We start from the raw sequence: 14371 nt of genomic DNA, 5'->3' as shown, positions 1-14371 counted from the left end.
GTGCTCTGATTGGCTGAGTCTCTGGGCCCGCGCCCGTTGCCCCCATGCGGTGGCCAATTGGCACCCGTGTTGCATCGCACAGGGCCGCGCAGGAGGGGGAGGTGGCGGCGGCGGCCATTTTGAGCTGCCGCCGCCATTGGAGTGGGGGGCCCCCCCCTTTCCCCCTTCGCCTCCTGACAGGAAAGGTTTAAGGGGGACAGAGCCCTGGGAGGCCGGTCCGGGCTCGGGGGCCGCCCCGGGGGCCCGGGCCATGGATGTGCGCCGTCTGAAGGTGAACGAACTTCGCGAGGAGCTGCAGCGCCGCGGCCTGGACACTCGCGGCCTCAAGGCCGAGCTTGCTGAGCGGCTGCAGGCGGCGCTGGAGGCCGAGGAGCCCGACGACGAGCGGGAGCTCGAGGCCGACGACGAACCGGGGCGACCCGGGCACAACAACGAGGAGGTCGAGACCGAGGGGGGCTCCGAGCTGGAGGGGACCGCACAGCCACCGCCGCCCGGGCTGCAGCCGCACTCGGAGCCCGGCGGCTACTCGGGGCCGGACGGACATTGTGAGAGTGCGCGGGGCGGGGGCCGGGGAGCCCGGAGTCCGGGCCGAGGAAGGGCTGTGGGACGCGGGAGTCCGGCGCCTGAGGTCGGGGAGGCGGTCGTAGGATCGGGGGATACGGCTACCCGCCGCTGGAAAGGATCTGGGGACAAGGCCCGCGGGACGACTGGAGGGTGGATCCTGGCTTTCGGTGCAGGGGAGATACTGGATTGGGGGCTTTGGTTCCGAAGATGAGGAAGGTCTTGGGGGGTGTAGAGGATTCTGAAGCCTAGGGCTCGGAAACCGGAAGCCGTGGTTTCTGGAGCCGAAGACAGACGGAAGAACGAGAGGTTTTCTATTCTGGGGTTGAGGAGGGTCTTGGAAATGGTGATTTTAGGGTTTGAAGCTGGGGAGGCTTGGGAGCTGTGTTAGCCCAGCCTATGGGCTGGGCATTGGGAGCTGTTTTCAGAGCTGGGGAAGGAGTGACCAGGTGCTTAGGGCTGGGAGAGTTTTGAGGATGGAGGATCCTGGAGTTTGCTGCTGGATGAGGTACCGAGAATTCTTATATTTGGTACTGGAATGGGTTGGTAAAATGGAGTGCTGGTGTCTGGCTGGGGAAGGTCTGATGGACTGTGTGTTCTGGTGTTCCGCTGGTGAGCATTTAGAGGATGTGGGAGACTACTGTATATTGTACTATGATGGACCCACATCTGTGTGAGGATGGCCTGGGGGACGCTGAGGTCCAGGGCTGAAAGGCCAACCTTGAGGCAGGGGCAACCTGGTATCTGGTGCTGGCAATATGGGGACCTTCTGGTTGACTTCTAGAGGGAGGTATATGGAAACTTGGTGTCCAGAGGCTGGTGGAGGACAGAAGGGTGATTCACTGGATGAGGGACCTGGAGGTCTAGAGCTCGGACGGCTCTAAGGACATAACACAGTGGCCACTGTAAATAGTATAGGTTGTTTGGAGAACAAAGGTAGATGGGAGTGGGATGGAGTAGATAATAAGCTGGTGGAGTTTGAAGTCAATGGAGTACCTGGGGGATAGAGAATTCTTGTGTCCAGCACAGGAGTATGTAGCTGATCTTGCAGTTATAGGGGAGAGGAGAGCACGTAGGATGTGGAAAGTGAAAGAAAACCTATTGACTTGGCTGGGGGCCTCAGGGTGGAGTAGAGGGAGTGTTTCTGGGGCTGAGCATCTCCACGAGAGGGCTCCTTGGTCCCCAGAAGTAGTTGTGTGCCTTAGGATTGGAGGGGCCTCATGGGGTAGCAGGGAATCTCTGCATCAGCCAGAAGGTATGACTGAAGGAGAGGGGATGGAGTAAGTCTGATTTTCTAAGTAGAGGAGACCCTGGTATGGGAGGGAGTAAATCTGGAGTTTAAAAAGGGTGGCTTTCTAGCAGGACTAGGGAATGGGGATCGGAGAGATCGAGGAGTAAGTGGAAAGGACTCTGGCATCCAGAGTTTGTGTTATTTCTCTGAAAAGAAGATACCCTGAGCCATGGGGCTAAGAGGGAATGAGGTGAGCAACAGGGTCAGGGAAGAGACTAGATTTGGGGTTGACATTGGGTGTTTTCTTGTTCAAGAGAGATGGGATCTTCTGGAGCAGGGTAATCTGAGTGTAGATTTGGGGTAGAGGGCCATTGACTAGGACCCATGTGCTGGGAAGAGTACTTTCTATTTCGGAGATCTGTGAAGGAAGGAGGAGTTGCCCAGTGTGCCTATCTAGGGCAGGCGAGACCCTGGCAAGAATGCCTGGGAAGAAGGGCCAGTGACCCAGTGTCTCCAAAAGAGTGAGGTGCTTTAGAGCAGACTCTAGATTCAAATTTGGCTCCATGGCTTGAGCAAGTAACTTCACTTCTGTGAGCTCTGTTTTCTTTGTGTGTAAAGTAGGGATAATAATAGTGCCCCCAGGATTGTTATGAATGAGATCACATGTGTAAGGGGCTTAGCACTGGACCTGCCTATTATTCCAACTTGGATGTTTTAGCAGAGAAGGGCCCCAGAATCATACCTTCTCTGGGCGAGGCTGCCTCTGTGAGCATAGGAAAGATCCTCAGAAAGAGAGATGTGAGGCTTTTGTGGCAAGAACACTGCTTAGAGCTTGAAAGAAACAGAACGGTTTGAAAGGGCCCCCTGTATTCTAATTAAGGAGATTCTCTCTTCCTTTCTCCCCTACTCCCTATAACAAAATCCTTTGAACTCTCTTTATACCCCTCTCCAACCCTTCCTTCAGCCCTGGTAAACAGACCTGTAGCAAACCACGTGATCTGTGACTTTTCCTCCCTTTGGGCTGCACCTGGTTTGTGCCCAGATATATTTGTCCTCTGAGAAAGGATCCAGTCAGTTAGTAGGCGGCAGAATAGTCTCTCCTTCCCTGTGGTTCTGCCTCACTGGTCCTGGCACAGCCACCACTAGGGCCCTGGAGGCACCTGGCAGAGCTTGCCCCTGGGGCGGAGAACCTGCTTACTCCTCACCCCAGGTTTCCAAGGTTCTCTTTAGGTTTGACTACAGGGTTCTCCTTGAGGAAGTTTTAGGTTTTAATCCCACCTCTGAGCTTTCACATGTGTTATCTCAACCCCAGAAATATTTTCTCCATTCTCATCACTGAATTATCACCTGTGTATTCTTTGAGTTGAGGCTTATTTGTTACTTTCTGAATCCCTGGTCTCAGCCCCTTGTACTTCTTTTGTAGCCCTTAACATGATCATAATTTTTGTGCTTAAGTATTTGTTTAATGTGTGTCTATCTCACTAAATCGAAGGCTTCAGTGAGGTAAGCTTATTCTCGGCTGTCTCCCAGCATCTGGTGTGTAGTATGCATTCCATGAATAGTTGGTATTATTATTTGCCCCACTTCAGTTAAGCACCTCTTGGACCCACAGGACACCTTCCCCAAACCCTTCTCATCCCACCTAACTCCAAAGATTTTAGGACTTACCTCTAATGAGACGGAGGCCACTATTATCATGACTCCTGTTTTCTTAACAGTTCCTTTCATTTCTTCCCCATTTCCCCTTCATCTGAGATGGTTACCCCTTATCATTACAGCTATTTTAAGGTGGAAGAGATTTTTAAAGAGGGTAGGCTATGCAGGTGGAAATAGTGAATTGGGTTGGATAGAGGACTGGTTTGTAATCTGAACAATTTTTAAGGTTGTACTCTGAAGGTAACTCCCTAAGCATTATACCATGTCAGAGAATAGCTTGGCTGGTGGCTTTTAAACTGTGCTCCAGGGAGTCCCAGGTGTCTGGAGCTGCCCCCCCACCCCCGCCCTAGTGGGGACTTAGAGGATGAAGTCAAGCTGGACTCCTTCTCTGATTGTCCCATTTCCTTGCTTCAGCTGGAGCAGTTCTGCTTCATTTGGTTTTGTATGTTGGGATTTCTTAGAACCCAGTCACAGATAGATCTCCAACCTTTTGAGGGGCAAGAAGGCACGTCCTCAGGCAACTGGGGCCCCTTACTGCATAGGTGGGTTTCCATCTGAAGGTGTTGTATACCTTTTAGCCTTTAGCAGGCTGTCCCCAGTGGGGATGGTGTTGTGTTGCATTAAAAAGCCACCCCTGGTCCCAAGAAGCACCCTTCTGACTGGCCATTTTTTGTTTTAAGATGTCATGGACAATATTACCAGGCAGAACCAATTCTATGAGACCCAGGTCATCAAGCAAGAGAACGAGTCAGGCTATGAGAGGAGATCACTGGAAATGGAGCAGCAGCAGCAGACCTATCGCCCAGGTAGGAAAGCAGGTATTTCTTTTGAAGGAAATAGAATCAATATGTGAGTGGCCCTTACCCTCTGCCTGGGGCCTCTCTTCTCGAAGAGACTTTGCATCTTCCTCTTGGGCAGTCCATTTGGGCTTTGTCAGTCTGGCAAGGTTTTCTGAAGGAAAGAACTTAGTCTCACTCCCAGGTGTTGAGGAGTAGGGGTGTCTTCAAAGTGTCTGTTTCCAAATCTTAGTACCAACATCCTAGAGAGTTTGGCCTGGGGGCCAATACTTGAATCTTAACTTAGAATCTTAGAGTGTGGAAGCCAGGGCCTTCTAAATGTAGTCCAGTGTTTCCCATGTTCTGAATAATATTGTTTCAGGAAATCATACTAGCGACATCTTAGAAAAGAGTTCGTTGGTCAGACACATCTGGAAAAAGCAACATATGGAGAGTCACTGTGCTCGTTAGAGTACTAAAGACTCTGAGAAGCCCTGGATTGAAAAAAAACCCTGTGTCACATTGTTTAAACCCAGGGTTTCCCAAACGTGTGCACGTGTGTTTGTAGAACAGGGTTCCCTGTAATGCCAGTTTGAGAAACAATTGTAATCCCTCTCTCTCCCCATTTTTCAGATGGGGGAGGTAGCAGGGCTGAGGTCAGAACATGGGAAACTGGCTCCTGAGCCACTGCTCTTGGTTACTAAGCAGCATCCCTCACCAGTGTGTCCTACTGTTTGGGAAGCAGAGTCTCACTGTTGAGTAATGACAGAGCCAGGACTGACTCTGTCTTGTACTCCTTTCACTCTGCTGTGGCCTCAGTGCCTTTTCTTAGTGAATCTAGTTGATTCTATCTAATTCTATCCTGATTCATCCACAAACTGAAATCTCCGGACTTTTCTTGTGGGTGGCTCAGGATTTTAATGAATGTAGGTTAAACCATAGATTTGTGTCAGGCTCTGTGAGACTTGTAGGATCATCTGGCCCCAGGAGAGTATTTTTTTCTGCTGTTATTAACAGATGGTTATCGGGGCCTCCTGTGAGCCCAGCAATGTGCTGGGAACCATGGAAGCTTTCTTCACATGAGTGAATACCATCTCTACCCTGGATAACCAGGAGCCTTCTCTGAGAGAGTTGATCTGCCTGCCAAAGCCAGGGCGTGGCTTGAATGTTGAAATGTGTAGATGTGAGTGATCCACAGCATCAGGCATAGGTGCTGTGGGAGAAATGAGGAGAGGCTGAATTCACAGTTTGCTCTTGGTTAGGCACTGATTCTTGGAGTCTATGTGACATTGGGACTTTCCTATGGTCCACAGCATGTTATCCCATCCTTACTTCCTATCTGTGGTGTGACTTAATTGAGGCCATAACACCTAGGGCTGGCTTATGTGCAGATTGTCCCTTCTGAAGTAATTCTGCACTTTGTGGTAGAGAGATTAGAGCTGGTTAAATTACCTGTGGGACCGCAACACTGTTGAACTGACCTTCCCCCCCTCCATCGCTAGATTGAAGAAGCTTTGTAAGAACTGAAGTGGAGATTCTTTGGGAGGAGAAATTGAAGAATGTAGAATCATGGAATCGCAGAATTTAAACGGATCTTAGAAATCTTTCAGGGCTCCTTCCCACTTGGTGCAGGCCAGCTTTTATGGGGCCTTTGGCAAAGTAGCCAAGGCAGCCTTTTGCCTTTGGGTAGGCCCTTAATGAACTTGTCCTTGGTTAGTGCTGAAGTCCCCTCTCCCTCCCCATGAAGCCTGAGAGTTATCTGACTGACATCTGTCACGCCATCAACTGTCAGTGCTGATATGCCTAGATGGCCATCCTCAGCCTCCCTGTGGAGAGCCTTGTTCTCCAGCTCAGCCTTCTTTGCTCCCTCAGCAGGCTTCCATCAAACCCAGCAAGCTGCCTGTGCCTAGACTTTCATCACTGTAGTCAGGATCCTGCCGATACCTCCTGAAGTAAAGGGGACCAGAAAAGTGATAGCTGAGGAGTTTCTGAGTGTCTTGACCATCTGAATTTGTCCTGACAGTAGAAGTGAAGACAGAGATGAAGCAAGAAGCACCCACTGGCTTCCTCCCAACCGATTCATCTCAACTCAAACCAGACAGACAGCAATTCCAGAGTCGCAAGAGGCCTTATGAAGAAAACCGGGGACGGGGGTACTTTGAGCACCGAGAGGATAGGAGGTGGGTGTGTGAGGCAACCCTTTGTCCAGTAGGTCTCCACGTCTGTAGCCCGGCACCCACTGGAACCTTTGTACTAACCAGGAGGGGCAGAGTTCTCCCTGCCCTTACATTCTCCACCAGTCCTTCCTGCACTCACTATCAGATTCAACTTTGCTAAACTTTTGGTCCTTCCCCCAGTCCCTCCCTTTCCATTACCTGGAGGGTGAAGTCCAAACACCTTGCGTTTACATATGAGATTCAATCTGCTTTTCCAGTCCTTTGCCCCACTGCCCTGCAGTCCTGCACAGTATCCTGTCCTTAACAGTTGCGTGATACTCCTCCATTGAAAGAAAGATCTATTTGCTGACCTACTCCCAAACATACCCCTTCCATCCATCTACTCATTCATTTATCATCAGCACTTATAGTGCTTTTACAAGTTGCCCACCCTTGGGCTGGACACTGGAGACACACAGATGATTTTCAGCAGTGAGTTTCGCCTTCTGTTGTTCCCAGTATAGGGATTGAGACACACATATACACTAGTAAGCCACAGTCTAGTGAGGTAGGTAGTCAGGGTGGGTGTGTCAGGAGCTCATGGGAGACAGTGGCCTCTACCCTGGTCATTTTCTTTTCCCCTTTCTTTACAAGCCTTCCCTCCCTTCACCCCAGTCCCATCTCTACCCCTCCCACCTTTCCTCCTTCAGCTCCTGTGTGAGGCCTTTTCTAATCACATCACAGAAACTAGGAATGACCACTTATTTTCTCCTCATCGTGGCTGGTCATCTGACACATTTTATTTCCTATCTGGTGGAGTCACTCTTCTAATTTGCTTGTGACTTTTTTTTTTAAGACAGGGCCTAGGTCTCATGGCTGTGGCTAATTTAGGAGATAGAATATACCTCTTATGAATTGCTCTCACTGACTCCTGCAGGACAGAGGCCTAGAGTGACTTACTGACAGAGAGCAGAGGAGGAACAATTGGTTTCATCCAGGGGTGGCAGAGAAAGCTTCCTAGGATGGACTCACCATGTGATGAGCTGCTTCTTCATACTGGGCTTCGTGCTAGCCCTGGACTGGCAGGGTGGAAAGGCATTCCACCAGAAGGGAGCCTGCTGCTGGGGAAGTGCCAGTGGCTTGATGGGTGTGGGACCCGATCGGGGCATATGGTGGATGAAGGTCATCCAGACTGTCCTAGGCAGGACCCTGGGCATTAGACCCCGTGCTTCTATCCTTTACTCTTATTTCTATACGTTGGAAACCAGCAGTATTTTCATATAGTCCCTTTTTAGTATTTTGGTTGGAATGAATCTCGTTCATAATTTAGGACACTTTTGAAAGAGAAGGAATGAAAAAAATGGGTCATTTCAAATCCTTTCAGATACGGAGTTTTTGAAAGCCTGGAATATGGACAGATTGTAATAACTGGTGTTTGTCTAGCTCTTATGCACTCCCCTTCCTGGCCCAGTACCCTACCGTAGCCTCCCATCAGTAACAGAGTCCAGTACGCAGGCAATTCGCACACGTAGAGGATATGAATCAGAATCTGGGGGTGTGAGCGAAGAGTCTTTGAAAAAGCTCTATAAACGATTCTGATGGCCTCCTAACAGAGCACGCCCTCTCCGGTCTCTGTCCCCACCTTAGGAGTTAACAGTCAGTGCTCTCCTTGCAAGGATATAGGGTTCCAGAATTCTTCTGCTAACCTCTGTGAGAAGAACTTGAAATCCAGGAAGCAGCCTGAAAGCCACTTACAAATTCCGGCAGAACCTTCAGTTCCCTTCCTCTGTGCTTGTCCAGCTGTTCTTGTGTGACTTAATACTTCTTTATGACACAGGGGCCGCTCTCCTCAGCCTCCTGCTGAAGAGGATGAAGATGACTTTGATGACACCCTTGTTGCCATCGACACATGTGAGTCCTTGGAGTCTTTATCTGATTCCGCATTCCAGTCAGTACTGGGAAACTGTACCTTGACCTTCACAGAATCTCTGCCCAGTACCATCCAGAGCCAGTGTTAGTTCTGATGTGAGAAACGGCAGCTCTGGAGCAAGGGTGCTGGTTTGGAGGCAGAAGTTCTGCTCCCACCTCTAGATGTGAGATTCTGGGCAAGTCATTCTACTTCTTGGGACTTCTCTTCAGGGAGGAGTAATCCAGCCCTGATACCTCAGAGAACTTTCAGTGACACTCATCAGAGTGGATACAAGTGCCATTTGGAAAACCCTGAACACCCTGTAAATACAGAGGGTTGTCATCTAATCAGGAAGGGAACCTGAGTGCTGCTGGGGAAACTTAACTCTTTGACAGCCATTTCCCCAGTTTCCATCAGCTGCTCACTTTCCTGGTAAAATCAGTGCTGCTTTGCCTTCTCAGGCGTTAACCTGGCTTGCTGTGCTCTCTGTCCTCCAGTTCAGTTTTTTTTCCTCAGGATAAGAGGCATTCCCCTTGACTGCACATCTAAACTCCTAGGGGAATGAATATAGAGATCTTGTTCCTCCTCAGACATCCTAAGACAGAATCTAAGTGTAGAGCCTATGAATCCAAGTTTATAAATGCACCCAGAAGCCCAGTCAGGTCTGAGAGCTGCGCTTTTCAACAGAGCAGAACGTTAACAGCAGTTCATTCGTGTGTTTCTTTTCATAACTCATGTTTATAGAGCAGTGGCTACATACTTTGGAAGAGGTAAAGACATCTCGTACAGTCTCTTCTATCACAAGATTTCAAAGACAGTATACCCAGAGTAAAGCTAAATGTTTTTTAAAGTTGGGTGGCAGTGGTCCATGAAGCAACATCTGATTAGATTAAATGCCAAATGTACAGACCATGGCACTCAGCCTTTTGAGAAAGGAGAAAGCCTACTGGATGAGATGATCAGGAAAGGCTCTCCTGAAGGCATGAGAGGCTCCTTAAAGAGTAGGGAGAGTCCAAGCTACAGCAGCAGAGCCCTGGGCCCACATGAGGAGGTGGGAGCCTGTGGTGCACCTGACAGTGGTCCTGGGTGGTGAGTATGGATCAGGGTCAGATGTTTGTTCAGCTGTTGGCAGCAGGAGTCTGGCTCCCACACACATAGTTAGCACAGAAGATGGTTGAAATGTGTGGCAGTGGGGATTAGCCTTTCCTAAGTTCTAAAATCCCTTGAAATTGGTGAGGATTTGGAACCCTCTTACTAGCAAGCATACATCCCCATAAAAGGCATGTGTACAGTTTCTAGGGGTCCCCCTGACAGCCATCCTTGGACCCCAACCAGATGAAGAACCCTAGTTCCTATGTGAAATGGTTGCTTTTATCCTGTGCAGGCCAGTTTTCAGTAGTCCAGGGCCTTTCTACTAAAAAGGAGAATGGTAAGGTGGTATAGCTGGTTTCTCATGAACCTATCCCCACAATGTGTCAGCTTGTGTACTCCTGGCTAACACTCTTGGGGAACTTACCTCTGCCAGTGCCTGTCTCTCTCTTGGGACCATTAAACATCAGCCTTTGTTTTCCACAGATAACTGTGATCTCCACTTCAAGGTGGCCCGAGACCGGAGTAGTGGCTACCCACTCACAATTGAAGGCTTTGCATACCTGTGGTCAGGAGCCCGTGCCAGCTATGGGGTCAGAAGGGGCCGTGTGTGCTTTGAGATGAAGGTGAGTGGGAACAACAGAGGAGACAGGGACAGAAAGCCAGTCCATCCTTTGGAATAGCCTGTCACCAGCCACCTTGGTCAGAGCCATGATAGCAGAAGAGATTTGACTGAAAATAGACTTTGTGTCCAAACAAAAAAAATATATAATGAATTCAAGAGAACTATACCATTGCTAAACATTATATGAGAAAAACAGGCCGGCCATACATTGCTTCATCAAGCATATTTTCCTTGGTGGGATTTGACCCAGGTATTATACAACCAGCCATTTTAGGGGTGACATGTTTGCAGAACTGGGAAAAGGAGTTGTTTAGGGAAAAGGAGTTGTTTAGAAAAAAAGTGGGCTAGAAAGAATGGATTTGGGCAACACCAGTTAAATGGAAGCCAGAGGGAGAGCTGGGCAAAGAAAGCTTCTGCCATTAGGCCATCCTCTACCATCATCTCTCCACAGTTTCATGTCATGTTTATGAAAATAACACATGCTCGTGTGTAACACAAGTTCAGATGGCACAGAAGAATATAGGGTTAAAAAGCAAGGTTATACTCACATCCTCCCAGTCCCCATCCTACCTTCTAGAGATAACTTACATGTTAACAATTTCTTGTATAGACTTTGTATATTTAAACTTACTTATGATTGTATTTGTATTTGCGTATGATAGATACGCCAGGTTCTTTACATGGTTATTTCCGTTAATCCTCATAGTATCATCATGAAATAGATACTGTTATACCCGTTTTTTAAGAGGTGAAAGTTGAGACCAAGGGTTATCATATTTGATTGGCTAAGACCATTAATTCTAAGTTGCACATTGTTTTGTGTGCTACTCATAAAGAAATGCTGCCAGTTAAACTGCCACAGTGCTTTCTTATCACATCAATTGTAAGATATATCCGGATTTGGGGGATGTTAAAATGTGAAAAATGTACATCCAGAAGTCGGTGAAATAGGGTAACTTTCCAAAAGCCACAAACAAATACAGATAAATAGGCAGTCTAACCTCTAACTTAATTAGAGGTTAAGTCAGAAGGTGCTTTTTATTCTTTCTGCTTCTTTTACTTAGTACTATATCTTGGACATTTTTCTATACCAGTATATCCCCTGCCTCATTTTTAACTGCTGTGTCATATTCTGTGGCTTGGATGTGCCATCATGTGACCAGTGCCTTATTGATGGTTCTTTCTTCCCTTCCTTTCTTTCTGTCATATAAACAATGCCACACTGAGTATTTTTGTGTGTGGTTATAGGATAAACTGGAAGTTGAATTGCTTGGTTATAGAGCATGTGCCCTCCAAAGACGTTGTACCAATTTATGTTTCTACAACAGGTGTTCAGTCCCTGTTTCCCCTGCAGCAAGTGTTAAAACTAAAAAAATCTGTGTTTTGAAATACCTGTCTCTGGCCCTGCACTCTCCAGAGCCTTTTGGAAGCCCTGGTTTCAGTATAACAGGCTCTTCAGAGCAACTTAGATACTTTTTCCTCAGCAACAAAAACTGTTTCTGTTTTTTACGGTCTGTGCACTTCCCTCCTGTATTGCCTTGTAACCCACCAGCCTCCAGAGAATAATTCTGGGCCCTCTTGTTCTCTGTCCCCAGATCAATGAGGAAATCTCTGTGAAGCACCTTCCTTCTACGGAGCCAGACCCACACGTTGTCCGTATCGGTTGGTCCCTGGACTCCTGCAGCACGCAGCTAGGTAAGGGGAGATCAGTCAAGCAATCCAGAAGAGTAGAGCAAGTGGCTCTGTGCCTGGATTCTCATGCTTCCTAAGCTTCTCTTCCCAGCGTTGGACCTGGAACGGAACTACCTAGGGTGGAACAGACACCAGAATTAGGTATATGCCACTGCCCGACTTCAGGCGTACAAGTTTCAACTGGAAGATCACAGTCATATGACAACTTCTCTACCGAAAATTTATCCTTAATCTTTAAGAAGACGGTCCAAAGGTCTCTTTAGAAAACTGTTCCCTTAAAAAAAAAAAAAAGGATCAGTTGTCTCCTGTTTTCAAACTATACTGAATGTAATAAGTTCCTCAAGCCCCATTAAGTTCTGCTGAGATTTTTTGCCCAGAGCCTAACCCTGAGTAAAAGAGAAATCAGAGACCAGTGGGGCCAGGGCTGGTTGACAGAGAGAAGCAGCGGCTGCCAAGTGGGAGGTTTTGAATTTTCATAGGACCCCAGGCCTCAATGACCTTCTGACCCCAAGTGACTGATTTCAGTGACCAATACTGAGACCTCCTTCCTTGGTCATATAAACATTCTGATTATGAAAATAACATGAGCTCATTGTAAAAATTCAGGCCATTATAGAGGGTAAAAATGGAAATGCCCCTAGACTGTGAGATGATAACCAGTGTTAACATTTTCACGTGTGGTCTTCTGAAAAGCTCCTGTGTCCTTTGTGTATCTCAAATGGGGTATATTATGCGTACTATTCTGTTTGTTGCTTGATTGCTCTTTCCTACTTAGTATATGATGTATATATAAATTTTTTTTAAGTTGAGAGTTAGGTTTTATTCAGTGGACATTTCTGAGAACTTCTGATGGATATATTTTTGTAAATAAGTATAGCTCTTTTGACCACTGCATAATTTTTCATTTTATAGTTGTATCACTTATTTATAAATGCTTTGTAGATCATTTAAGTTAATTGCAGGTTTTTGCTATTAAACACTTGAGTTGTCCTTGTGTGTAATTAATCTGACTGGTCCTTAAAAGTAGAAATGCTAAGTCCAAAGGAGTGTACAGTTTTCATTGTGATATGCATTAGCACTTTTTAATTTAGGATTCATATGCCACCTTTTATTTTTGTTTCAGTTTTGAGATGTAAGTGAAGGGTAGTTGATATAGATAAAGATACAAAGCCCAGAACAGTCACGCAGATGTCCAGGGTCACACAGCTGGTACATACAGGAACTGGGCCTGGAATTCATGCTTGTTGGCTCCTGGTTTTCTGGCAGAATGCTCCTTGGGTTCCTTGCCTAGGATTTGTCTATAACCCAGATGTCAGCCAGGGCCCTTGGGATCACATTCACATTGCTTCAGCCCCTGGTTCTGTAGCCTAAGGAAATCCAGCACCTTTCCTAGGGCTTAGACCTCATTGTCTGCAGGAGGGAAGTGCAGTCCCTTCACTACTTTATGACCAAAACTCACTGGCACCAAAAATTGACACCATTAGTAGACTTGACTGAATATTGAGTGTCACAGGGAAGGGTTGCATCTCAGCATACAGCCTTCCTCTATCCCAGCTCCTCTCTTCCCTCTTCCCTGTCTTTCCAAATTCTCCCCTTCTATGCAAAGCAGTTCAGTTCAGCTCCTACGCCCAGATTTAACAAATTAAACCCATCAAGACCTCAGAAGTTCTGCATAACGAAGTGCTTCCTTTCTACGGAACCTCCTTACCTTCCCCCCAAAAAGCATCTGATTAGTAAAACTAGTAAAGAAAGTGATTTTTTTTTTCTTAAAAAGTATGTGACAGCCATAAAGGCTGTTGTGACCATCGCAGGTTTAACCTGCCTTTGCCTATTTCTTCCGTCAGGCGAAGAGCCTTTCTCCTATGGCTATGGAGGCACTGGGAAGAAGTCCACCAATAGCCGGTTTGAAAACTACGGAGACAAGTTTGCAGAGAATGATGTGATTGGCTGCTTTGCGGTGAGTGCTGGCAGCCTGTGGGAGAACCAAATGTTGGTCCTATCAGTTCAACCTGCAGACTTCTTTCTCATAATACCTCTGTCCATCGTCTGTCCCATGTCCAGCCACTCTCACCATACCTCTTTGTGTCTCTGACAGACTGGAAAGTTTTCAGTCATTTTGTGCAAAATTCTGCCATTCTTCCCCTTCAGGTCTTTTGTGCAAAGCTGTCAGATGGCACCCTGAAGATGTTTGGGGCATCAAGTGTGCACAACCTTCCTCCATTCGTAGATAACAGAGAGACATTTTCTAAACAAACCCAGGAATTTCTTATTTTTCTTTGCTATGGAATAGACTTTCTGCTCTTGAAGGCAGTGATGTTGACTCTTGCCTCACTTTGGCATCATCTCGTCCCAAAACTTCTCCCTTCCTTCATTTCACATTGGTTAAGTCAAGCTTCCTGCGTTGCCTTTTGAAAGGGCAGGGGAGGATGTAAAACAGAAAAAGATAGAGGGTACCTGACCTGCTGCTGCACTTCAGTCCCCAAGAGCAGTGACCAACACTCACAGTGCTGTGGAGTGTGGCTGTCAGCTCTGGACCAGATTCCCTAGACCCGGACCCAGTCCCTGCTCTTCCACTCACAGTCCTGGACAACTTACCCTCCCTGCATTTCAGTTCCTTCCAGATGAGAATCTTTGCATCTCCCTGAGAATTTCATGTAGGTCACTAAGTTAACCCAG

At 47.4% G+C, this 14371-nt stretch overlaps 1 protein-coding gene across 6 annotated transcripts in view; it reads left to right on the top strand.

Annotated features, from left to right (window-relative positions):
- The window catches only part of HNRNPUL1 (heterogeneous nuclear ribonucleoprotein U like 1), a 33245-nt gene that overhangs the window by 1449 nt on the left and 17425 nt on the right, over positions 1 to 14371 (top strand). Inside the window, exons 1-7 of one of the 6 annotated variants that reach the window (XM_015248524.3) lie at positions 86 to 545; positions 4129 to 4254; positions 6248 to 6404; positions 8218 to 8291; positions 9865 to 10004; positions 11599 to 11698; positions 13540 to 13652. In XM_015248524.3, coding sequence (XP_015104010.2) covers positions 251 to 545; positions 4129 to 4254; positions 6248 to 6404; positions 8218 to 8291; positions 9865 to 10004; positions 11599 to 11698; positions 13540 to 13652 — 1005 coding nt within the window. In that variant the 5' untranslated portion in view covers positions 86 to 250. Of the gene's footprint in view, positions 1 to 85; positions 546 to 4128; positions 4255 to 6247; positions 6405 to 8217; positions 8292 to 9864; positions 10005 to 11598; positions 11699 to 13539; positions 13653 to 14371 lie in introns of those variants that run through there. The other 5 variants (XM_006214993.3, XM_072967010.1, XM_072967009.1 and 2 more) reach the window with 5 other exon arrangements.

Source organism: Vicugna pacos, chromosome 9 (assembly GCF_048564905.1).
Source record: "Vicugna pacos chromosome 9, VicPac4, whole genome shotgun sequence".
NCBI classification, from domain to species: domain Eukaryota; kingdom Metazoa; phylum Chordata; class Mammalia; order Artiodactyla; family Camelidae; genus Vicugna; species Vicugna pacos.
The sequence above is the reverse complement of the archived record's forward strand: the minus strand, read 5'-3'. Positions and strand labels throughout refer to the sequence as shown.